The 25,726-nt window shown below is 37.9% G+C and overlaps 1 protein-coding gene across 6 annotated transcripts in view; it reads left to right on the top strand.

Moving 5' to 3' along the window:
• AKAP11 (A-kinase anchoring protein 11) overlaps nucleotides 1-25,726 on the top strand; it is a 58,830-nt gene that overhangs the window by 8,255 nt on the left and 24,849 nt on the right. For all 6 annotated transcript variants that reach the window (XR_003609388.2, XM_028103809.2, XM_028103802.2 and 3 more), the window contains exons 2-7: nucleotides 6,825-6,934; nucleotides 11,714-11,830; nucleotides 15,430-15,477; nucleotides 17,108-17,242; nucleotides 18,898-19,162; nucleotides 19,740-24,249. Coding sequence is in view for 5 of the 6 variants with exons in the window: in XM_028103809.2 (XP_027959610.1) it covers nucleotides 6,875-6,934; nucleotides 11,714-11,830; nucleotides 15,430-15,477; nucleotides 17,108-17,242; nucleotides 18,898-19,162; nucleotides 19,740-24,249 (5,135 nt within the window). In the remaining variant the exon portion in view is untranslated. The remainder of the gene's footprint in view (nucleotides 1-6,824; nucleotides 6,935-11,713; nucleotides 11,831-15,429; nucleotides 15,478-17,107; nucleotides 17,243-18,897; nucleotides 19,163-19,739; nucleotides 24,250-25,726) is intronic.

Genomic DNA, 25,726 nt, shown 5'->3' with positions numbered 1-25,726 from the left:
GCCTAGGTTACCTGTTGTCTAATATCGGAAAACTCATGTTTCATAGATTTTGCCCTGCTTTGTTGTATTTATATTGAACAGAATATTAATTTTTTTTAAGATTTCACTTATTTGAGAGAGAGAAAGAGAGAGAGAGAGCATGAGAGGAGGGAGGGTCAGAAGGAGAAGCAGACCTCCGCTGAGCAGGGAGCCCGATGCGGGACTTGATCCCGGGACTCCAGGATCATGACCTGAGCCAAAGGCACTCGCCCAACCAACTGAGCCACCCAGGTGCCCCCAGAATATTAATTTTTAATGTTTGGCCATTTGGAATTTGGCCAACATGTTTTTGGAGCATTTATTATAAATATTTTATCAAATATTATAGAATTAGATATTATTGGAAACTTTTATATCTTCACAAATAATTCATCAAATGTAGAAGTACCTGTGTAAACATTTAAAGGTATACTTTCCTTTTTAAAGACTTTTTATTTATTAATTCAGTAGGTGTTTGAATGCCTTCCGTGTTAGAATACAAATACAATAAAACATTTTTGTCCTCAGGGAATTCACAAAAGGAAGGAAGAATGCAAGCAACAGCACCAAAGGAATAAAGGACAAACCACTTTGGGAACATAAAGGATGTGGCTACTGTTTGGGCAAAGAGGGATAGACGAGATGAGCCAGGTCTTCCTCAAGGAAGGAGGTCCTTGAACTGATACATGAAGAGTTAGGTAGCAGTTCAGCTGATGGAAGAGAGGGTAGATTGGCGGGAAGTTTAGGAGGGAGCCAGGTCAGGATTGGGGATTGACTAGATGTGGTAATCTGTAGGGATTGAGGGAAAAGCCAGTTTCCAGGTTGGCCTGCTGGCTTAGTTGGTTTACTCGCTTTTACTGATGGAATACAGAAGAAGATTGTTTAGAGAGAACGTTTTATTCAATTTTTTGGACATTCCGATTTTGGAGTAACTGGGATATTTAGTCAGAAGTATCTAATAGAAAATTGGACCAAGGAACTGAAACTCAAGTGCAGGAACTGAACTGGAGATAGACATTAGGGAGTTATTTGCACAGTTAAAACCAAAGGTAGAGATTAACTATCCTTGGAAAACTAGGTAGAATGAGTACCACAAAGAACAAGGATGGAGGTTAGAAACGTTAGCATTTGAGTAACAAGTTGTGAAAAAATTTAATGGAAGAGACTAATGTAGTGGCTAGAGAGACGAAGTGTCTCTCAATCAGAAATTACAGAGGGTACTCGTTAAAGATGGAGATTTCAGGGTTCCATGTAGACCTGAATCTGGATCTTTGGAGGTGAGGGGGTTGTTAGAAATAAGCTGATCCACATGTGTACTGAAGTTTGAGAACCAGTGCCATAGGAGGAGAGTCAAGATAGGATAAGAGGGTTGGTAGAAGACAAGGAAGGTGTTTCAGAGACTCCTTGGCTTGGTTAACTCATGCGATAAAAAGGTCAGGAAATAGATGATGTCAACTTGAAAATTTCTCAGGCCGGAGGAGAGGAGGAAAGACTTGGAAGTATTTGTTTTCTGATTATGAAAGAACTTTAGGCACATCCAGAAAAATAAAACTCATATAATTGCCTCTACCCAGGTAAAAAACAATGTTTATACCCATTTAGTAGATGTTCCTTTTTACATTGTGTATATAAATACACACGTGCAGTCATATAGATTTTACACAAAAATGGGATACTGTGAGCATGTGGAAACTTGTCTTCTTTTACTTAACAACGTATTATCTTCCCATATTATAGCTATATGACATTTCATAACATTAAAAAAAGTCCCAGCTGTCATGAATGACCACTGTCATAAGTTTAGTCTGTATCCACTCTAGTAATCTAGACGTACAAATATACACACAGAGTTGCATGTATATGTAATTATTTTTTAACGACAAGTAGGGAGCACATACTGTTTACACTGTTCTGCAACTTGCTTTTTACCTTAATATTTTATGGACTTGCTCTCACATCAGTGTGTATTGATCTAACTCCAACAGCTGGTAATAATCAGTCATACAAATGTAGTATAATTTGATATACTTCTACATTATTTTTAGTTTCTTTTGTTTTAGTGAACATTCTTTCACATATATCTTCATGAATTTTGTGCAAGTATATATGCAGGATAAATTTTAAGAAAGGAAATCACAGGATCCAAGATAAGTGTAATTTATTCAAAGTGTCCCATATGTCTGTTTTCTGTACTCTCTATAATTGTTTTTCTAATGCTCTCATCTGTTTTTATTCTGTGATATTTCTTAAGACTTCGTTGGCGTTCCAGTACTTTTAGCAGTATCCATTCTGCTTTTTGGTTGCTTCTAAGGGGATTTCATTTATTTCATGGTATTTTTATTTTTTAATTTATTATTTATTTGTTTAGTTTTAAGGATTTTATTTCTTTATTAGAGAGAGTGTGTTGCACACACAAGCACGGGAAGGGGCAGTGGGAGAGGGACAAGCAGACTCCCCGCTGAGCAGGAGCTCAACATGGGGCTTGATCCCAGGACCCTGGGATCATGACCTGAGCCGAAGGCAGATGCTTAACTGACTGAGCCCCCCAGGCGCCCCTATGTCATGGTGTTGTTTTTACATGCTGTGTTTTTACTGAGCTCTAGCAGCTTTCTTTTCAGTTGTTTGCCTTGTCTATCTGTACTTCCTGTCTCTGATCTGCTTTCAAACAAATGATCTAGATTTACTTTAATTTCTTTGTAGAGAAACACACTTCGTTATTCCCTGCTTAGGACTCTTGTTTATTTACCCATAATAGAGCACAAATCAAAAAAGCATTTGGTGGAAAGTTTATTATCATAACACAAAGGAGTTCAGGGGAAAATACTGTAGTTTTGCCCCTCTTGTGAAATCTATTTAAAACTACATTCTCTCGGGGCACCTGGGTGGCTCAGTTGGTTAAGGGTCTGCTGTGGCAGGTCATGATCCCAGGGTCCTGGGATCGAGCCCTGCATCGGGCTCCCTGCTCCGCGGGAAGCCTGCTTCTCCCTCTCCCGCTCCCCCGGCTTGTGTTCGGAACCTGTCTCGCTGTCTCGCTGTCTCTCTCTCTCTCTCTCTGTCAAAAAATAAGTAAAAAAATCTTTAAAAAAAAAAAGAAAGAAAGAAAAACATCTAAAAAACCAAACCAAAACAAAACTACATTCTCTGTAATTATATAAGATGGTGAAGAAACCCTGCTCTGTTGCTCTTTCTCCCCCATGTGTCTTTGCTTCGTTTCCAAAGATCTGCCTTACCAGAAGTATGAGTCATACCATCTCGTGTTGGATTCACTTGAACGGACTGTCGCAAAGATTATTCTCTGATAGGTTTTTCCCTTTGTGAGACAGTATTTTACTGATGTGTTAAGTTAAACACAAAGGGATGGAGTAGGCTCAGAAAATGAGTGAAGATATGGAACTAAATATAGTTTCTTTTTTTTAATACAAATTCTGAGGGACCGTTCTGAAAATAGATAATATGAGTTTTGGGTGGCATGATTATATTTGGATTTTTCTTTCTTCAGTATATTTACTTATTTTTATTTTATGTTCTTAGTGTTCCTTCATAGGTCTGTTGAATGTTGGGTTCCATTTTGCTTTAGTACTCAACTGTGAAGAGAGTGTTCTCTCTAGGTCTGCTATTCAGGAGTTTTATAGTAGAGCACTGGGGTAATTAGAGGTGTCAAATACAGGCAGGATGTTGTCTCAGCACCCTGGCCGCCCGCAACCTCCTTGTCACTGTCTCTTGTGCCTCGGACACGGCCTGTCACAGCACCTTCCTGTGAGCGGCTCATCTAGATAATTGGTCAGCTTCTCTTCTGAGTTAGTGTGTCATCTTTCCTCCTGTTGACTTCAGTTAGCAGCTGCAAAGGTGATTGCTGTGTCCCATCTCTTTCCCCCATTTCACCCTTTTAGGAGTCCGAGAAAGTGATGATGCTTTGTGTGCTGCTTCTCTGTCCTTCAGTGTCGTTTTGAATGCTATTGCATCATGGGGGACCGCATCTGGGTTATTCAGTCACTCTCCTGTTTCTGGCATCTAGAGGGCTTATTGTTTCTAATATAAAGTGTGATGAACTGCTTTTCAAACCTTTACACACTCCAGAGGGATGGTTAAGAGCCTGGGTGCTAGAGTTTGGTTTAGATTTGAACCTCAGCTCTACTACTTACTGTGTGGGCTGGGGCGAATTGCCTAACTTCCCCTTTCCTCAGTTTGTCTCATTGTAAAACTGGAGTACTACTCTCCCAATCCTAAGGATTTCATGAGATGCTCACGTAAATCCCATAGCAAAGTACTTGGGGCTTTATGAGCTCTCATTTGGACCCTCATTGCTTCAGGATCATTGCTTTCTTTGATGAATTCCAAGAAGGAGAATTAATGTATTAAAGCATAGGAATATTTTCAAAGTTTTGATCTGTATTACACGGTTGCCCACACGAAAGGTGCCAATTGACTCAGGCACCGAGTTTGAGAATTTTGCTTTTCTGGAACCCTTATGTTGGCCTTTGTATTTTATAGGCTTTATGTAACGTTTAAGACAAGTCCCTCTGCCTCTGAGGGTTTCTGACAGTTGAAGAGAACTCTGTGGGGAAAAGGAGAATGAGTTGGCCTGGGAAATATAAAAAGATTATTGTCTTGCTTTGGCCACATAAACTTTTGTATTTACACCCTGTTTTGAGAATTTGGCCCCCTTGATCATTTTGGTCCATAAGTAAAAATTTTAGTTTTTCTTTTACCTATGATGTATAGTTTCCAAAGTATCTCCTTTTTCTTATTATGTTAATCAGCATACATTACATCATTAGTTTTGGATGTAGTGTTCCATGATTCATTGTTTGTGCATAACACCCAGTGCTCCACACAGAACGTGCCCTCTTTAATACCCATCACCAGGCTAACCCATCCCCCCACCCCCCTCCCCTCTAGAACCCTCAGTTTGTTTCTCAGAGTCCATAGTCTCTCATGGTTTGTCTCCCCCTCCAATTCCCCCCCTTCATTCTTCCCCTCCTGCTATCTTCTTCTTCTTCTTCTTTTTTTTTTTTTTTGACATATAATGTATTATTAGTTTCAGAGGTACAGGTCTGTGATTCAACAGTCTTACACAATTCACAGCGCTCACCATAGCACGTACCCTCCCCAGTGTCTATCACCCAGCCACCCCGTCCCTCCCACCCCCCACCACTCCAGCAACCCTCAGTTTGTTTCCTGAGATTAAGAATTCCTCATATCAGTGAGGTCATATGACACATGTCTTTCTCTGATTGACTTATTTCGCGTTGCCAAAGTATCTCGTATAAATTATTTTCCTTTTGGTTCTTACGATAAACTTCTTCAGAGAGTAAGTTGATATATACATTGAGGAAACAGATCCAGAGATACTGCAATGTACCAAGAGGAAACAAAGCTACTGAGAGGTAGAATAGGGACACAAATGGTACTCTTCTGAGTCCTGGTATATTCTTTATCTTGTGCTTTTGGGACCTCCCTTGCCTTTCTCAAAATCCTGCTTCAATTCTAGTCATTAATCAAATTTTATTGTTAAGGAGACCACTAGGATTAATTCTAGTTCAGAATAGAATATCATCATAATTCTTTGTTAAAAATTAGAATCTGGAAATCTCTATAGAGGGAGGTGCATATGTGTGCGTGCATGCATACACACTTTGGTTATCTCTCTACGGTGAAAGAATATAAAATTAGAACTCCACCAACATTTAATTTGTTTGCCGTTCTGATGGAAAGTAGGTTCATGTTTGGGTTTTGCATATGTATCTCTTCATAGTGTAAATTTATATTAATCAGATGTTTTAAAAACCTCAACTAGGTTATTCTTGGTAAGGCCAGTTTGATTGAAACTGTTTCTTAAATTTTATTCATTCAAATTTTTGGATTATTTGGTGATTTAGAATTTAGTTCCTCTTCTCATTCTTTATTATAATGAAATAGTTTCTTTCCAAGTCTCTGAAACCAAGAGGGCTGTATTGCTTTGTTCTCCTTGTATCCATAGCATGAGCACAAGTAGATTTTAAATGGACAAGGTACTGTGATTAGATGTGAATATTGAGTACTTAATGCCCAAGTTGATTTAAGCTTTCAAAGGTACTTTCTTAAAACATTGATAAAAAGTTAGGTTTTTAGTTTTAGAGTTTCTTCCAAGGTCTCTGTGTGTATGTGTGTGTGCATGTGTGCGCGTGTATGTTTTTTAAGTACTCTTAATCATTTAACTTGGATTTTTTTGAACTCTGCTCATTGGTGTGCTGTTAAGATTCCTAAATAAGGAGTTTGTTACTGTTTATGGGATTTTATTTGATATATACAGGTTCATAGTCTCATTTGTATATTATCAAATATTTCTGCCCAAGAAATGAGGAGTAGAACATTCACACATTCACAGTTGCTGTAGGGTTCGAGTGACTTTTGGGAGGCAAGAAGGCTGGGATTCTTTTGTGATACTCACTGTTTTAGATTTTAAAAGGTTTTCCAAACATTTCTTTCTTTCTTTCTTTTTTTTTTTTGTTAAAGCAAAGTTAAAGTTTATTGAGCTATAGTACAAAGCTCCTAAAGAGGAAGGGGACTTGAGAGGGTTACCCACCAAATATTTCTTATTAAGACTCAAATACTTTCTTATTTGTAAAAAGCAAAACAAAACACAAAGGCAGTGAGATTGAATAGATAAGGGCAAACTGCTTAAAATAATTTTTTATGTCTTAGAATTTTAATGTTTGTATTTTTTTTAAATGACTGAATTTAAAGAAGTTATTTTAGTACAGAATGCTTGCCTGAATCACTAAAATCAGTAAATTAGTTGTTTTCTTTTAATATGTTTCCCTTAGGTGTTTTATGGATTAATTCTTCATTGATTACATACAACAGCAATATAGTTATGGCGACCTTCCAGACTTTGAGAAACAGTCACATGAAGACTAGAGCATCTGTCAGAAAAGTAAGTTCATAGTATTAGATTCCTTTTAGTGATAGTTGTAATAAAAATGTGGATCATTTTTTTAAATCTTGTTAAGCACCTGATATGATATTCTTGTTTTTAAATGAATCTCAATATTGTAATTAGTAATACTGAAATCTTGCAAAGATTGGCATATATGAAAATAGAGATACGAAGTCATGAAGTCAGTCAACCTTATTTCCCAAAGATCACAATGCCTCCCCGTTTCTTCTCAGCAGATAGTTTTCTATCTTCTATCTTCTCAAGATCTTCCATCTTTTAACAATATAAGCATCAGGTATAAATTTTCTTATGTACCTTTACCTTTGCCCTCAAATATTACCATTTACTCATTTATTCATTCAGCAAATATAAATTTGAGTGTTTATTGTATGTCAGGTCCTGTGCTAGGTACTGGATAATCAGTAGTGAGCAAATTAAATATGATTCCTGATCCTCTTTCTAGTCTGAGGGAGAACCCCCTCTCTTCCTCTTAAGACAGTTTGGTTACCCTTCCATTTCTTGACCTCTTTTTTCCTAACATTTTATTATGAAAAATTTTAAGCATACAGAAGAGTTAAAACCATAGCACACCTACACATAAACTTGCATACCAACCATCCATATTCAACAGTTACTAATACAGCGACCCTTGAACAACGTGGGGGTTAGAGGTGCCAACCCCCTGTGCCGTCCAAGATCCATGTGTAAGTTTTGGGCTCCCCAAAAACTTTACCACTAATAGCCTACAGTTGACTGGAAGCCTTACCAATAATTTAAACAGCCAATTGACACATATTTTCTATGTTATATGTATTATATTCTGTATTCTTAACAATAAATTCTAGAGAAAAGGAAATGTTATTAAGAAAATCATAAGGAAGGGAAAATACATTCACAGCAGGGAACGTGTTCATTGAAAAAAATCCACCCATGCAATTCAAACCTGTGTCGTTCAGAGGGCAACTGTACTTTGTTTTATTTGCTCTGTGGGTGCGTGTGCGCACGCATAGGTGTTTACTTTCTGGCAGAACTACTTGGAAGTTACAGTCTTAATGTCTCTTCACTCCTCAATCGTGCTTCTCCCAGGGATTATTGTACCCTCCCACGTAACAGTAATGCAGGTATCACATAATAATATTGGATTCAGTCTAGACTCCTAGGCCTTGTGTTACGTTTGATGCTTATGACCTATTTACGTTACTTTTGGTCTGAGAGTTTCTCCTCTTTTATTCTATTTATTTATTTATTTATTTATTTATTTATTGACTGATATCTTGAACAGCCTAGGCCAGTTTCTTATACAATGTCCCATATACTAGATCTGTGGTATTTAACTTATTCCTCTCTCTTCTACATTTCATAGACTCTAGAAGTTTGGTGTTAAAGCTTGATTAATTCAGGTTAAACATTTTTGGCAAGACTACCTCATTAGGATGATGTTAGGACAGAATTTCAGGTTTTCCTGTGATCAGTGATGTAAGAATTGCTCAGTTGATGAAGGTAGTAATGCTGCCAGAACTGTCCATTTTAAAAAAGTGTGTTTTCCATTTTCTAGTTATCAAATAATCTATGAGATGATACTTGGCTGTGTGCAAATACCTTGGTTTTTTTCCAACAACTTTTTATCTAATATTTTTGGCATCCTTGACCCTTTCCTGAATCTGTTATTTCCTAGAAGCTGCAAACTGATGATTTTCCTAATGTTACCATTCCTTTTACATTTATTAGCTAGTATTTTTAAAGAAAAGCCTTCCCTCATTAATCGTAAATGAACTATGGTATCTCCTATCAAGCCTGAGTAAATGCCTTTGAATTACCAATTTTCAGATTAATAATTTGGTGGAATAGGCAAGAGAATTTATTTCCATTCATTTATTCATTTGTATAGCTCTGGATTCATGGATTTTTAAAAATACTATGTTTTACAATCTTTTATTTCTTTATAGTTATTTATTCATTTACTTTTTTAAGTTGCTCAAGGGATCTCAGACGTGGTTCCCTCTGAGCTGGTGCCTATGTCCTGTTGTATTAGGCTCTTAATTCTTTGATTCCTTCCCTGGTTTCTAGTGTAACAGATTAACCCAGTTTCACCCTCTACTTTTCCTTTTCTTGGACTTGGAATTGGCTATTTCTCCGAAGAACCCCTTCTAGTATTTAGAAACCAAGTACTCTGGGTAGTAGGAGTGCCCATTGCTCCTTCAGTGTCATGAATTTATATCAATAGTTTAGGTTCAGATTTCATATCTTTTCCTTTTTTTTGAGTTGTTTGTATCTCAGCCTAAAAACCTGCACTCATTAATGAAAATAGAAAATCATTTAAAGTTTAGAATATTTTTAAGCCCACAGAAAAGTTGAGAAAAGAAACCAGTACAATGAACACTATAAATACCCTTCACTTAGGTTCATCCTCTGTTAACATTCGCCATACCCTTTCTATCTGTGTGTGTATACAAACACATTTGTGCACATGCACACACGTGCACGCACCCACACACACACTTCCCTTTTGAAACCATGTGAGAGTTGGCTGCGGACATCTCTTAAGAACATCAGCATCATTACTGCCCCTCAGAAAAATTGTTAATTCAGTAACATCATCTAACATGCAGTCCATATACAAATTTCCCTAATTGTCTCAAGTATCTGTTACTTTTACCTTGCTCTTCATCTAGGATCCAATCAAGATTCACGTTTTATTTGGGTATTGTGTCTCTTTGATCTCCCCCCAGTATCACCAGATATCTCCAACATAAAGACATGTATCCTTTATAATTGGTACAATTAATGAGTAATCTGTAGGGTGATGCTGGGAGAGAGTGAGCATCCTATTCCCCATTAGGTTTTAACCCAGTGATGGGATACATCAATAATCTTTCCCTAAATCAGTAATTACATTGGGATTTACAAATGACATTTGTAAATTTTGTCATTCTGTCCATATTTGTAATCCAGCATTCTTTTTTTTTTTTAAAGATTTTATTTATTTGACAGAGACACAGCGAGAGAGGGAACACAAGCAGGGGGAGTGGGAGAGGGAGAAGCAGGCTTCCCTCGGAGCAGGGAGCCCGATGCGGGGCTCGAGCCCAGGACCCTGGGAACATAACCTGAGCCGAAGGCAGACACTTAACAACTGAGCCACCCAGGCGCCCCGTCATCCAGCATTCTTATGTAAAGAAGTGTTCTTCCCCCTTCCTCTTATCTGTCTCTTTTAATGGATTCATAGATTAAAAAAAAATCCAGTTGTTATAATCCATTACCACTTTTATTCTTTTGATGCCTAAATTTGGCCAGTGGGAATTCCTTCAGGTTGGCTTCTATTTTCTTTTCTTTTTTTTTTAATTTTAATTCCAGTATAGTTAACCTACAGTGTTATATTAGTTTTAGCCATACAACACAGTGATTCAACACTTCTATACAGTACTCAGTGTTCATCACAGTAAATGTGCTCTTAATCCCCTTCACCTGTTGCTGCTGTGTTCTTTTGAAATGACCCAATTAGTCCCTGAGCACTTCGTTGCTTTCTGTCACAATTAAGATGTTCAACCCACACGTCATACTTTCTCTGCCTCCAGCCTGGAACCAGCCATTTTCCCAAGAGCTCTAGTACTTTTTATTGGCAAAATGGTATTTAGAAACCAAAATCTGGGTGCATTACTACTGAGGGTCATTGCTTCTGTGATGTTTCAGTGGAAAAATGTAGTAGGACATACGTTTAAAGAATCATGAGTTCATATTGATAATTCATATTCAAATATAATATTATATTTTTTTCTTTACTGCTCTGGTTTCATATGTATCTCATCTTTTAAACCAAAGATTTCCACTAACTTCTTATTAAAATTAGCAAACATTTATTGAGTTCATATAGTATGTGAGATACTGAAATCTGAGGAAACAAATTGAGTCAAATACAGTCTCTGACCTTAATAATTTGGTTTGATGGTAGGAAAGCCAAATATATAGGAAAACAGTAATGGTAGTATGTTGTGATGTGGATTAAATGACCTCAGTGTCTGGATAATACAGTAGAAACTTTGATTTATTATGACTAAGGGGTGGGAAAATCTTCATAGGTCTTGGGCTGGGTAGGATTTCTACAGGGAAAGATTAGGGACTACGGACATTTCTAATAGAAGAGCAGATCAGTAAATCAATGGAAGGAGAATAAGGTAGAATGAAATTAATGTTCTTTTTATGTCTGACTGTAATACTCATTATTTTCTTTATGTAATGGTTTCCCCCCCGTTCCTTTGTGTTTGTGACCTCTCCGCCACCAAATCTGAAAACCTTCCCTCATTTAACATATAGCTGCCTTAGGACCCCTGAAAAGCCTTAGCTCTGTTATTATCTCTTTTTTCCATCTCTCCACCTTCGTTATGAGAGTAATCATTTCTGTTAGCATGCCTTGTTATAGCGTCCACATCATCTTACTCCTCATATATTTGTTGCCAGTGCCTTGGAAATCAGGTATGCAGTCTCTTGGGTTTCAGTGTGGGGTAAGAGTAAGTCAACCCAGAGTGAGGGCCTCATGAGCTTCCAGTAGGTCAAATGCCTGGGCTGTGGTGTGTGTGTTTTGAGCATGGGGCACTCTACTTGATTAAGCCCTTTGTTAGTTCTTCTTCTCAGCTCAGCTCAGTTGAGGTCTGTATATATCCACAGTTGCCAAATGAATATTAATTGAAGAGTTGGTGACTCTACATTTTAAAAATAGAATATCTCTAGGATCTTTTACCTTGTCTTAGAATTAAATAAATTAAGAATATCTTTTATTTTCAGAGCTTCAGTGAAGATGTGTTCCAGTCTGTCAAGTCTTTATTACAGAGTGAGAAGGAACTATGCAGTATATCAGCAGAGGATTGTTTAAAGCAGGACGAACATGCCAATTTGACTGAGGTTTGACATAATACTTTCTATATCTCTTCCTAATAAAACATAGTGTATTTTCATGCTTCTTTGTAAAGCTGCATCATCTGTTTTTAAATTGCCTAAAATCTCTACATATTAATACGTGTTTGAGGAGTATCTGTTTAAATGTTGGCTAACATAATTGTCTTAGTTTATTATAGTGAGCACATTTAATTCAGTGTATAGGCATTGTTGATCACAGTCACTGGACATACAGCACTGTATTAGATGATTCCTGCTATATTCAATAATTGATACTTTAATACTAAAATTTTCTTTTCTTAAACATGAAATATAGACTGTTTTCTTTATCCTTTTTTTTTGGTTTAATATTATTAGTTTTCTTGATTATTCAGTACTTTGATACAAAATGAAAAAGTAGTGATAAATTTACTTTGAAATTAATGTGCTTACTACTCAAGATATACTACTTGCTCTCCTGTTTCTTAGCTACATCAGTGTTTCCAGTCTTTGTTTGGACTTACTACTATGAAAAGAAGTAAACTTTTTCCTGCAATTAGTCCCATCAACACATTCATGTCACCAAGTAAGAGAAGTAAGGTATTAGGCTGTTCAGGCTCAAAAGTGATACATATGTTAGTTAAAAAAAATTTTTTTTGAAGCCAAGGATCTAATAAAAAAAAATCTTGATTATTCTTATTTTTGGGAAGGATTTTTTTTCATCTTCCTTGAGAAACTATATTTGAAGTAGTTCCAGAGGATGGTGAGCAGACCTTTTAGGCCTACAGTGTTCTCTGACCTGAGCCTTTTCCTTTTGTGTCAGCTAAGTTCTGTGGCTCTTGACTATTATTGTCTCTGTTATCCCTTCTGCTTTACTTTAGTAAAGCTGGGCCTCTCTTAATCTCCTCAGTTGTTGCCAAGTGTGACAAGTCTCCTGTGTCCTTCTGCCCTCCAACAGTTTTCCAGCCTGTATCGCTCCAGCTGCTTACGTAGTGCCTTTCCGAGCCCACATTCTTTGGTGAGGCCTTCCTCGATCAATGGGAAATATAAAACTACTGGCATCTTCAAAACCCCTTGTCAGCTTATTTTCTCTTTTGTATTCAGTGAAAGGAAACTTGAAAGAATAGAAGGAATTTCTGTCTCACTTGAGGGTGTGCATATCTCAAAGTATTTTTTCAAAGAAAGGAAGGAAGTTTGTTTTTGAGTGTCTTTGTTATTGAGTGTCTGTGATGTGCGAGGCACTTTGCTCCCTGTTTTCGATTAACCTTCACAACTGTGGAAGAGGAGTTGTTATCGCTCTAAGTTTTACAGATGAGGAGACTGACTGGCTCCTAGAGCCTAACAGTTTACCTAGAAACCTGGAAATTGTAGCACTTTTGGGAAGTGATAATCATAATTAGTCAGAATAACGATCCTGGAGTAATGTAATATTCTGACATGTTTGTGAGTCATCAGAAAGAGATCAAAAGTATACTGAGTGTTGCTTTATATTTTAACCATGCTGCTTTCCCTTAATTCTTGAGAATTGATTTTCCATATTGCTATCATTTAAGTATTTCATATTTTTAGTCACAGTACTTGCTTAGTCGACAGTTTACCATTCTGTCTTCAGATGGAAATTTTTTCTTCCTATGATGTCAAAGACATAAAGGGAATATAAGTTTTAAAAATATTACTTTTTTGGGGTTACAAAAGTAGTACATGATGCTTGTAGAAAATTAAGAAATATTGCAAGCATCAAAAAGAAAATGCTTATCAGGGACACCTGGGTAGCTCAGTCGGTTAAGCATCTGCCTTCAGCTCAGGTCATGATCCCAGGGTCCTGGGATTAAGTCCTGCATCGGGCTCCTTCCTCAACGGGGAGCCTGCTTCTCCCTTTGCCTGCCACTCCCCCTGCTTGTGTGTGCTCACTCTTTCTCTCTCCTCTCCCTCTCTCCCTTTCTGTCTCCCTCTCTTTGACAAATAAATAAGTAAAACCTTTAAAAAAAGGAAAATGCCTATCATTAATCTTAGGAATTAGGGGGAAGAAACATGAAAAAAGTAGAAAAAAATAAGATCACTTATAATTCCATCATCTAGAATTAATCTCTGCTTATATCTTAGGGTATTGCCTTCTAGTACTATTTTTCATGCATGTTTTTAAAAATAAGATTGAAATGGGGTGCATACCTTGTATCGTTTTTTCTGTAACTTGTCCTTTTTACTTAATAATGTGACATGTTTTCATGCCATTAGATATTCTTTAGAAATTTAATTTATATAAATTTCTGCAGAGAAATCACCATATAAGGGTGTTGAGGGAAATAAGTGATAATATCACAGGAAGTCAGTAAGGAGTCTTGGGGACCTGCCCCGGGAAGGCCTTTCTGGGGGGGGTGACATTTAAGTTGGATCTTGAAGAACGAGGAGGAGCGAGTCATGTAAGCATCCAAGGACTAGAGACCCAGGTTGAGGGGATGTTAACTGCATAGCTCTTAGGCAAGAACATACTGGGCATGTTCTGGACCCAGAAAGGGGGCCCATGTGTATGAATAAAAGTGAGGGAAGGTTGAAAGCACCAGCTAACCCAGATCCTGGGGGCCTCCGTTAGGACATTGCAGTGGGAAGCGTGGAAAGGTTTTGACAAGGGAGTGACATGATTATTACCGAGACTGTAGGTGGGCCAGGACCGTAGCGCAGATGAGAAGTGACGGCAGCGGGAGTGGAGAGAGGCAGGTATGTGGGAGATATGTTTGTGGAGTAGAATTGATTGAACTTGCTAATGAAGTGGATATGGGGAAGGTTGAAGAGCTGCATTAGGGAACCAAATCTTTGGTGAAAAACCTTTGTGATGATCTTTGGAAAAACGAATCATTTTGTCCAAGACACCCAGCATTTTAAAAATTTATTTATTTATTTATTTATTTTTCACATTAACATTCTTAGTTCATTAATCCTCTCGTGAAAAATCTGCACAATCACCACAGATAAAGCCACTGCAGCATCTTTATTCTTTCTGTTGTCCAGTCTGCAGCTCGCTTTTTGCCAGCACCAACACTGGCTTTTGCAGCCCCCCTGACTTTCTTCATTCTGTTCTTGCATTCCTTTCACTGTTTTCTTGATGTCTTTTCCTTCTTCTACAGGCCATGTCTTGCGAGTCTGTTTGGGTTCATTTTTCTTTGCATAATCCAAGGAATCATAAATCATGCCAAAGCCGGTTGTCTTGCCACCACCAAAATGGGTTCTGAATCCAAATACAAATATGGCATCTGGTGTGGTCTTGTACATTTTGGCTAGTTTTTCCCGAATTTCTGTCTTAGGTACTGTTGCCATTCCGGGATGAAGGACATCAATGACCATCTGTTTCCGCTAAAGTAGTCAGTTGGTCATGAACTTCCTGGTCCAGATAGTTACTGTGTCGTTCATGATGGCGGCTGAGCCAAAAATGTATTTATTTTTAATTGAGGTATAATCAACATGTAACCTATTGGTTTCAGGTGTACTACATAATGCTTCAACATTTGTATATAACAGTCAGTATTTTAATGTTTTATGTGCTTTTTTCTATATCTCAGCTCTGTCAATAATCTAATTGTGATAAGACTTAAAAACTCAAATTAATGGAGCTTTATTCCTTTCTTATTAAGGTCACATTTCTAGGTTTTAATGAAGAAACAGATGCTGCTCATATACAGGTATGCTCAACTTACTGAACTGGAAAAGACCATGGGAGATTATTTGGAACAAATTTTGAGACCATGAAATTTGCCTTATTAGCCCAAAATTTACACTAAACTCTTTTATCGTTCCTATTTAAAGCTAAAAGATGACATTTTGAGATCAACTCTTGAGTGTGCTTTGGACATTTTCACTTAAAGCATTTTCAGAGTATTCTTGTAACAGAAAGTAGTTTTAGGTTAGGAGACCACGGAGGTAATTTATCTGAGAAGGCTGCCAACCATAGGCTAACTTTTCCTCCATTCTGTGCATAATGTAGAAAATGAGACATTTTTTAATTTGGATGGTCTTTCTAATCTGACTTCATCAGATGATTATATTTTTAATTGAGATAGAGTTCAGTTTAAAAGGTGAAATTTGTGAAAAGTAATGATTAACCAGTGCAAAAATTTTAGCCTGATTTAAGCAGGTGTTTACAGAGAGACTGGTAGTTGAGATTATGATCAGCAAAGGAGAGCTTCACAGTTACATAAAGAGGGTTGAAGCTCGTGTAGATGTGGTAGGCATCTTTTTTTTTTTACCTTCTTAATATTTGTGATTGCTGTGTGTTTCCTTTTGTGGCAGTAAAGTATCTCCCAAAAGAAAAAGTAATACCGTTTACTTCTTTATGAATAATGTCTGTCAGGTGATAATGAAAACTGCTGTGTGTCTTGATTGTGCCCTCGCCTGAAGGAAACCATTTAGACAGAAGGCACAAGAGAAGACATACTCCTGAGAACATAAGGCGACAAAGAGAAGTGTTCAAAGTATTTCTCTCTTAGTCTACTTCCTTTTTAAGAGTAACTGATAAAGTCATGTTTATAAAGGAAAGTACTCTAGGAAGGGTCAAAGACATTAATTCTTTCACTGGGTAAAGTATTTACATAAAAGGGGCACCTAGGTGGCTCAGTTGGTTAAGCATCTGCCTTCCGCTCAGGTCATGATCCCAGGGTCCTGGGATCGAGCCCCGCATCAGTCTCCCTGCTTGGCAGGGAGCCTGCTTCTCCCTCTCCCTCTGCTGCTCCCCCTGCTTGTGCTGTCCTCCTCTCTGTCTCTGTCTCTGTCAAATGAATGAATAAAATCTTTAAAAAAAAAGTATTTACATAAAAAGGACAAATGAGAAAAAAAATCTGTTTTCCTTAATATCTTCATAAATTTTCAGTCAGAGTCTAATACAGTACCTTGGAGAGGAAAGGCAGAAAAATAGATTTGTATTTTACAAATATAAAACTTAAGCTCCAAGAAGCACATTCTACTTGGAAGAATCCCTATATGTGGGAAATATTCCATGATTAACCTGAAGATTGCAGGTTGACATTTACAGCTAAAAACTACTAAAAGGCTAATTGTCATGGATGTGTGAGGTACCATGTAAAAATGCTTTGGAGTTTGATCTCAGTACTTTTAAAGGCTACAGAAATAGGTATTAAAATATTTTAGTACATTTTATTTTTGAGTTAAAAAATTGTGTATTATGATAAGCTATATATGCTAATTATTTTGAATGGGGAAATATATTAACCGCAGACCTTAAGAGTTTTTGGATAAGGCCCACATTATAGGAATCTTAACAAAAGTGTTATTTATTGTCTTACTCTTTTAAATTAGGATTTAGCTGCAGTTTCTTTGGAACTTCCAGATCTTCTGAATTCACTGCACTTCTGCAGTCTAAATGAAAATGAAATTATTTGTATGAAGGATATAAGTAAATCATCAGATATAAACAGTGGTCCTCTAAATCAGGTAACTTTTATATATCATTTCTAATGTGTTTTTCAGGGAAAATTTTACAATGACATTGGATAGAGAGTATTAAACTTTTAAATGCTTGGATGAAGTTTCTTTTTTTTTAATGCTATCTCAAGGAAATAAGATTTGTAAGAAACATATAACAACTCAGGAAGCTTTGAAATCACTGAAGGTTAGAATAATTTTGACCATAGCTTTAAATTAGATTTTAAATTAATGTGAAGTTCCCTAAATGATATGCAAGTACATATTAATTTTTTTCCTGAAAACTCATTTCTGGATTTCTTGAATTACTTCAGCCTTTGTATAAACTGTAAGATTTTTTACCCCTTTATGGCCAATTCCAAATTTATATAAATACTGTGTTCAGTGTTTTAGAGAACATAGTTTAACTTGTTTTCTGTCAAAAAAAATTTCATTATAAAGGTGACATCTGAAAGATGTATTCTTTATTTATAAATAAAAATGTCACCATTTCAGACAGGTAGTTAGTTTTAGAACATTCGGCAACTTTAATTCTTTACTAAGTATTATTTTGTTGATAATGCATCAAAGAAAAATGCTTTGCATGTTTTACCTCCTAAAAATTCAATCAGTAGGTGTAAAGTTTGGATTACTTATTCCAAATATAAAAGACTACTGTGTTCATTATGAGGTCTACAGGTAAAAGTAGAACTGCTTGCCTCATTTCCTTCATTATGCTCTTCATTTATATTAACTTTGATTTATTTGCTAGGATTACGAGAGGTGATCAGCTATTGTATTTAATTTCTAGCTTTTTCACTGAGTCATTTGTCAGTATTTGCATTTTTTAAGATAATATGTATGGAAAAAACTGATGATTTATATTTTTAATCAGAGCTGTAAACGTTATTGTAAAATTGTATTGTAATACTAGGGAAATTTAGGTAAAAGGAAGGGAAGATTTTTTTTTAAATTTTATTTTATTATGTTAATCATCATACATTACATCATTAGTTTTTGATGTAGTGTTCCATGATTCATTGTTTGCGTATAACACCCAGTGCTCCATTCAATACGTGCTCTCTTTAATACCCATCACCAGGCTAACCCATTCCCTCCACCCCTCCTCCCCTCCAGAACCCTCAGTTTGTTTCTCAGAGTCCATAATCTCTCATGGTTCGTCTCCCCCTCCGATTTCCCCCCCTTCATTTTTCAGGAGGGGAAGATTTTTTTATGATAGGGAAGGTGGTATCCTGCTGGAAGCCACTAGAAAATGGGATACAAAAATAGAACCTGGTTCCTACTGTAGCTCTAGCAGTTTACAGTGTAGTTGGTGAGCTAGGTTAATGAACAAGGAAACTCATGGAGCTATATAATAATATAGGAAAACATAATTGCCAGAGATATGGATAGTAAGTTCTGTAACATTTCAGGAGATAAAATAGGTGGAATTTGAGTAGCGATGAGAAAAAAAGATTGGGAGAGAAAGAGATTGGGAAGTGAGAAATGTAGAGAAAGAATGAAAAGAATGAACAAAACCAGGGAGCCTCCCAGGATGCACGCATTTCTTTTTTTTCCCCTGAGATTGTGTTATTTCTAGGCTACACTTCCAGATAATATGCTTTGTATTTATAATATGTTTTAAAAGTAAAATTATTTTTATCTAATCTTTCATCTTTCCCAAGAGTCAGCATTCTGGAATGCTGTGTGTCATGAGAGTGTCACCTACATTACCAAGACTCAGAATTGATTTTATCTTTAGTCTCCTAAGTAAATATGCTACTGGTATAAGATATACCCTGGACACATACTTGCATCAGAAGCGTCAACTTGAGACCGCTAAGGAAGATGATGATGATACCAACCAGTCCGTGTCTTCCATAGAGGATGACTTTGTCACCGCTTTTGAGCACTTAGAGGAAGAAGAGACCTCAAAGCCATATAATGATGGTTTGTTCTTTACTAGACTTTTTCTTGAAAAAGGAAATTAAAGTTTAACATTCAGTTTTAAAAGTTTTCAGACTGATTTCAATTAAATTCATTTTGAAATTTGATGCGATGTAAACATTTTAACTTTTTTTTTTTTGATTGTGCAAGGAATTCATTTCCTTGTGATTTTTAAGTTGTTATCTGGTTCTTAGTTTTGCTATTTCTGTTCTTATTTTGGTGGTACTGTTCAAGCACTGTTTACCTCATTACATTAAGTGGTTGGACCATGCCTGGGTTCAAATTTGAGAAGAGTTAGCTGGTGGAGGGACCATATTAGTGTTTTCTAACACATGTGACAAGAAGCTAAGCATTTCATAGACCAGGTATTCCCAGATGCGAGGTAAAATGAAATTATTTTAGTAAAAGGTATATTTGCTCTCAAGTGTGATTTGGGATGAATCTGGTAAACCACATAGTGTAGAAGACACGTTACAAATAAATATTTCATGCTTAAAGTCTACTTATTCCCATTGATATAAATTAATTTTTAAAAGGTTCTATTCAAGAGTAATTTGATCATCTTATTCTTTTCCTATAGGAATAACTATTACTGCACTGAAGAGCCAGTGTGATGCTGCTTCTCAGACTTCTTCTGGTCACCATTTAGAAACCCATGATTTAAGGATTCTGGTTAGCTCTGGGAGGCAGAAGTCATTGGCTAAACCTTCAACGTCCTTAATAAATATGCTGGGACATAAAGAACTACCTTCTGTGAAAACTTCAGTCACAACATTAATTTCTGAGCCTTGGATCCAAAAGAGTTTCTACAGGTCATCTAGTGCTTCAGATAAAGGTAGTGATGCACAGAAAACGTTTTTTTCTTCTTCTCCTGCCTACTCCTCTGAATCTGAATGTTCCAGTCCAAGTCCTGTTATTTTCTTGGATGAAGAGGGTTATCAGAAAAGTTTAAAAGCAAAACTTGAGTTACCTAAAATTCCTGTGATGAAAGATGATATAGAGGATTCAGACTCAGAAGTAAGTGAATTTTTTGATAGTTTTGATCAGTTTGATGAACTGGAGCAAACTTTAGAGACTTCTTGTCCATTTTCAGAAGACCCTGTCCTAGGAAAGATATCACAAAAGAAAGGACACAAACATGAAAAATCTTGTTCTGTAACCACTATGAATCCTCAAAAATTCAAGTTTGATCGTCCAGCTCTCCCAGCTAATGTTAGAAAGCCGACTCCTCGTAAACCAGAGTCCCCTTACAGTAACCTGTGTGACGCTCCAGATTCACCTCGCCCGGTGAAGGCGTCCGGGGAAGACAGCGGTTTGTTTAGCCCTATTCGATCCTCTGCGTTTAGTCCTCTTGGAGGCTGTACTCCTGCTGAATGTTTTTGCCAAACAGATATTGGTGGAGTTAGGAGTCATGAAAATCATGATTCTATTTATTACACCTTTGAGGATTATGCCCATAGCATTTCATGTGAGGTACTAGGCTCTGTTCTTCATGCCCAGCCCACTAATGTAACCTCAAACGTGAATAGTATTAAAAAGGGAGAAAATGAAACCATAGCTCTTAAGAGTGAAAGCCTTGATCAAAAAAGTAAATCTAAAAATAAATCCTTGATGATTAAAGATAGCATTCAGAAATTTGCATCAGATCTTGTGGAAAAGAGTTTTGGCAGTGCATTTAAAGACTTGCAGAAAGGAGTGTCTTCATGTACCAACGCACTGTGTCACTTAGCCATCAAATTGACAACCTCTGTTTTTCAGATAGCATTTAATGAACTGAGAAGGCAGTGTGCATTTTCACTGAGAGAACGTGCCATTAGTGGTCTGGCTAACTTTTGGGTGAGTGAAGCTTTAGCAAATGCTTTACAGGATTTACAGTATGTAAAGAAGCAGATATTCACAAACACAGTTGCTAGGTTTGCTGCAGATCTTGCCGAAGAGCTTGTTTTTGAAGGCATCATGGAAGTGTGTCAGTTTTCCTATCCTCCAACACCCGCATCTCCACAGTGTTGGTCGTCGGACTGTGAAGACAGAGTGGTAAAGTCCTATGCAAAAGACTTATCTGAGTCTGTAATACAGGAAGCGTTTATTGAGCTTTCGCAGGTCGATGTGACCTTCACAACCAAGGCAGCAGTGAGTGTTTCTACAGATAACATAAAGTGTGCAAGCACAGAAAATTTAGTGCCATCGACACAGACCTCCATGTCTTCTCCTGCTTTTAACAATCAGACCGTTACGGCGACAAGACCCATGCAGGACTCTAAAAAGGAGTACACGGTACAGCAGGCCTTGTTTTGTACTTCTGGAGTTGTTACTTCTATACCAGTGCCCTTGGCAGGAAGTGCCCTTCTCCCGTATCATATTTCATCTAACATATATCCGGCAAAGTCTCATCGGTCGTCTGATGATACTAATTTGAATGGTGATTCTACCCAGACACGTGTTACCACAAAAAACAGAGAAGAGGAAGTGGCGTGTCTCAGAAATATTTGTTTACCCTCAGACCACAATCCAGGTAACCAGAAAGATTTTAAACCAACAAATGAGGTCATTGAAATGCAGAGCTCTTCAAAATTAACAAGCGATCCTGTGATTATTAGCAACTTTTCTGCAGCAATGGTGCATACGATTGTAAATGAAACGTTAGAGTCGATGACATCCTTCAAAGGTACAAAAACAGTTGATGAACACACAGATTGGGTAACTACAACAGTAAAGGGAAAGCCCCTTCCTTTCCACTCTGATCAAGCAACACTGCAACAGAGTGAAGCTAGCAATAAGGACATGTTTGCTGATCAGTTATCAAAATCTATTATTAAACATTCCATAGATAAAAGCAAATCAGCGATCCCAAATGTAGATAAAAATGCCGAACCCAAGGAAGGCTTGCCTGTTTCCAGAGAAGAGTCACACTTGACCTTGGAAAAGTTCCCCAAATTTCTTGATGCTCAAGATCACTTAACCCACTGTTCACTTTCAGCAGGAAAGGATTGTGTTCCAGAATGTAAAGGTTCATCGGTTCACGGCTCTTCTTTAGAGACACTACCACCTTGTCCAACAGCTGCAGATCAGAAACCTGATTTGAAGGAAGTTGCTAAAGACAAATTTGTGAAAAGGCATAATGTGAATAATACAGCACTTGAGCCCTTGTCTTTCGGGCAAGAACGTCCTTTTCCTCATTCACATACTTACCCATCCACAGTGCTTCCATGTGTAGATGGTTTGCATGTGGAAGATAAACAGAAAATTAGAGACGGAAATGTAATACCTGATACTCCTCCCTCCACTCCTCTAGTACCATCCCAGGCTAGTTCGGAATGGGATATCAAGAAGTTAACCAAAAAACTCAAGGGGGAATTAGCAAAAGAATTTGCACCTGCTACACCTCCCTCTACACCTCACAACTCATCTGTGGGTAGTTTGTCTGAAAATGAACAAAATACGATAGAAAAAGAAGAGTTCATGTTGAAACTCATGCGATCTCTTTCAGAAGAAGTTGAAAGTAGTGAAGATGAAGAGCTTCCGGAAGTGGATGTGAGGCCTGAGCACTCAGGGAAGAAAGTTAAGTTTGCAGAATCATTAGCTACCCACATCATCTCTCTCGCAACGGAAATGGCAGCTTCCCACCTAGATAATAAAGTCAGTCAAGAACCCAAGGTGAACAGCCCTCGCTTAAACGCACAAAATCAAAGAAGTGTGTCACCTACTGTTTTAAATTGCTCAGAGGAAAATTTACAAACATTACGCAATTTTGCAGGTGATCTGGCCGCCGAAGTCCTTACGGAAGCTGAGAAAATAGCAAAAGTTAGAAGTTGTGTGCTTTTCAGGCAAAGAAAGAATAGCTCTTACGCTGATGGGGGCCGAGATGATCGATCAGAAGAGAAGTCGGATGGAGAGGCCGTAGCCCACTCAAGAGAACTAGAGCCATTCATTCTTTCGTTACCACCAAGTTCTTGTGTGTCTGGTCTGACCTACAAGTACCCCAGCTGTGAAAGCGTGACAGACGAGTACGCGGGTCACGTTATCCAAGTGCTGAAGCAGGAGGGCGGCAATAGTGAGTTAATAATGGACCAGTATGCCAATAGACTTGCTTATCGATCTGTTAAATCAGGATTACAAGAAGCCGCTAAGACAGCCAGAATGAAGTGCAGCTCAAAGATGTTCCCCATGCAGAGCTCACAGGTAAAATCCAAGAACGAACTGTTCAAGTTCTTACATAAAGAACACCACCAAGAAGTAGATAAAGAACGACAAAGTAAAAGAAACGGAGGTTACCTTTGTAAAAATCAAACTTGTGAATGGACACGGGATACATATAAAAACGAGTGCTCTGAACTGTATGGTTTGTCAACCTCTCTTGCTCACAGCATAACAAGAGATGTTACAAAAGAGTTGACGGCATCTGCAGGTGGCTTGCCAAAATCCTTAACAGATTCTTGCCTTTATGAAAAGCCTGGATGTGATGAAGATACCAAGTCTCACATCGAGCCAGAATTTCTTCAGTCTCTTCAACCTTCCTCACAAAGTCACAGATTTTACCGCAGTACGGGCAGCTTAAATGGGTCTGCTTATGGAGAGAATGTTGTTCAAGCTATAGAGCAGTATGCTAAGAAGGTAGTGGATGACACTTTAGAGCTAAGTTTAGGATCCGCAGTTTCCCATGTGTCTGAGTCCACGAAAGCAGCCGATAGGGTCACTTATGCGGAAAAGTTGTCACCTCTTATAAGCCAAGCTTGCAGATACTGTGACCGTAAAGAACTGCATGATTGCACTGGAGGTTCATCTCTGCACGTTTCCAGACAGGATTCACTTGCTAGTAGTAAGCCAGTTTCTAATTCAAAACTTAGCAACGTCTATCAGGAGTCTAGAATTTTTCATCTTGATGTCCCACAAATTTATGTTGGTCTCGATAAGAAAACAGTGCTTGCTGAGAAGATAGTTGCTGAAGCTATTGAAAAAGCAGAGAGAGAGCTGAGCAATACCAGCTTGGTGGCTGATAGTGGAATTGGACAAGACGGCATTAGCTTTGCTGAGAGCCTTACCACAGAAATAATGACGTCAGCAATGACGAACGTTGGACGTGCTGTTAGCAGGTGAGTTTCAGATTCCTTTTGGGTCTTAATGATAAAAGGAAAAGTTGAGCTTGATCATATGTGTCCTAGGTCCTATTAAGAAAGGTACAATTATTTTTAACCCCAAGTTAAAAAAAAAATTTTGCCTACTCCATTTGTGTGGGGTTTCATATCCCATACATTACTCTCCAGCTCTGTTGCCTCATTATCCCCCCAACAGCCCTTTTGAGGGAAGGTGTTAACCATTTCCCAAACTAGAGGAGGAGGCTTTGGCAGGATGGTCATCTTGCCCTTGTTCAAAGAGTAAAGCTGGATTGGAGAAAAAGCCAGAGAGTTTTAGACGGCGAGTGTAGAGTATTACCGTGATCATTAACTATTCTGAGATTAAGTTTTTTTTTTACAGTGTTTTCTTCTTTCTCTTCACAAAGATAAGTTTTCTTATAAAGAGCATAATTTAACCAAACTGCTGTGAGGGAAGAAAGCTTTAAAAATTCTCCAAAGATTTCTGTTACTGCCGTCACTTATCTCTTTTTTTTTTTTTTAAAGATTTATTTATTTATTTGACAGAGACAGCAAGAGAGGGAACACAAGCAGGGGGAGTGGGAGAGGGAGAAGCAGGCTTCCCGCGGAGCAGGGAGCCCGATGCGGGGCTCGATCCCAGGACCCTGGGACCATGACCTGAGCCGAAGGCAGATGCGTAACGACTGAGCCACCCAGGCGCCCCTGTCGTCGCTTCTCTTGATGGGTCCCCGTCTAAGGGGACAGTTCTTTCTGATGGTCTCACAGCGTCCTCTTCTTCAGTAGCTGTGCCTTGTGCTCAGTGATTCCAACACCTTAGTTAAAATTTTTGCTTTTAACCGTTTTTTTCACTCCCTGGAAAGCATCAGGACCAACTTGTGTTATTAGTTTGTAGGATTTTGTTAGTCCCACTGGACAGAGAAAGTTCCTAGAGTTGAAATGAAGTCACAGGATTCCTCAGATTTTTTTAGTAGCCTTTGTCAAAGCCGTGGCAAGGCCCGCCTCTCTTCTCAGCCATCTTAAAGTAGGGAGATGCAGTTTGGCCAGGAGCCTGGAGTCCAGTTGTGCCGTGGCATCCTCTTGTGAACCAAGGGAGGTCTCTGCTGTCATCAGGTAGCCTCCTTTCTCCTAGAGCAGCGGTTGGCAAAGTATAACCCACAGGCCAAATCTGGCCTCTGCTTGTTTGTTTTTTGTTTATTTTTTATTGTCTGTGAGCTAAGAATGGTTTTTACGTTTCCTCAGGGGTTGATAAATCAAAAGAATACTGTTTTGTGCCACGTGAAAATTGTATGAAATTCAAATTGTAATGTTCCTAAAGTTACATTGGAGCACAGCTGTGCTCATTCGTATGTGTATTGTCTGTGGCTGCTTTTATGCTCTAACGGCAGAGTTGAGTAGTTGAAGTAGAGACGTGGCCAACAGTGCCTAAGTGTTTGCTATTTGGCCCTTTACAGTAAAAATCTGCAAACCTGCATTTCCT

Source organism: Eumetopias jubatus, unplaced genomic scaffold, assembly GCF_037043125.1.
Source record: "Eumetopias jubatus isolate StellerSeaLion01/CBP00866 unplaced genomic scaffold, mEumJub1_p1.0 scaffold_3, whole genome shotgun sequence".
NCBI lineage: Eukaryota > Metazoa > Chordata > Mammalia > Carnivora > Otariidae > Eumetopias > Eumetopias jubatus.
Note: the sequence above shows the minus strand (reverse complement) of the source record. Positions and strands in the feature narration are given on the sequence as shown.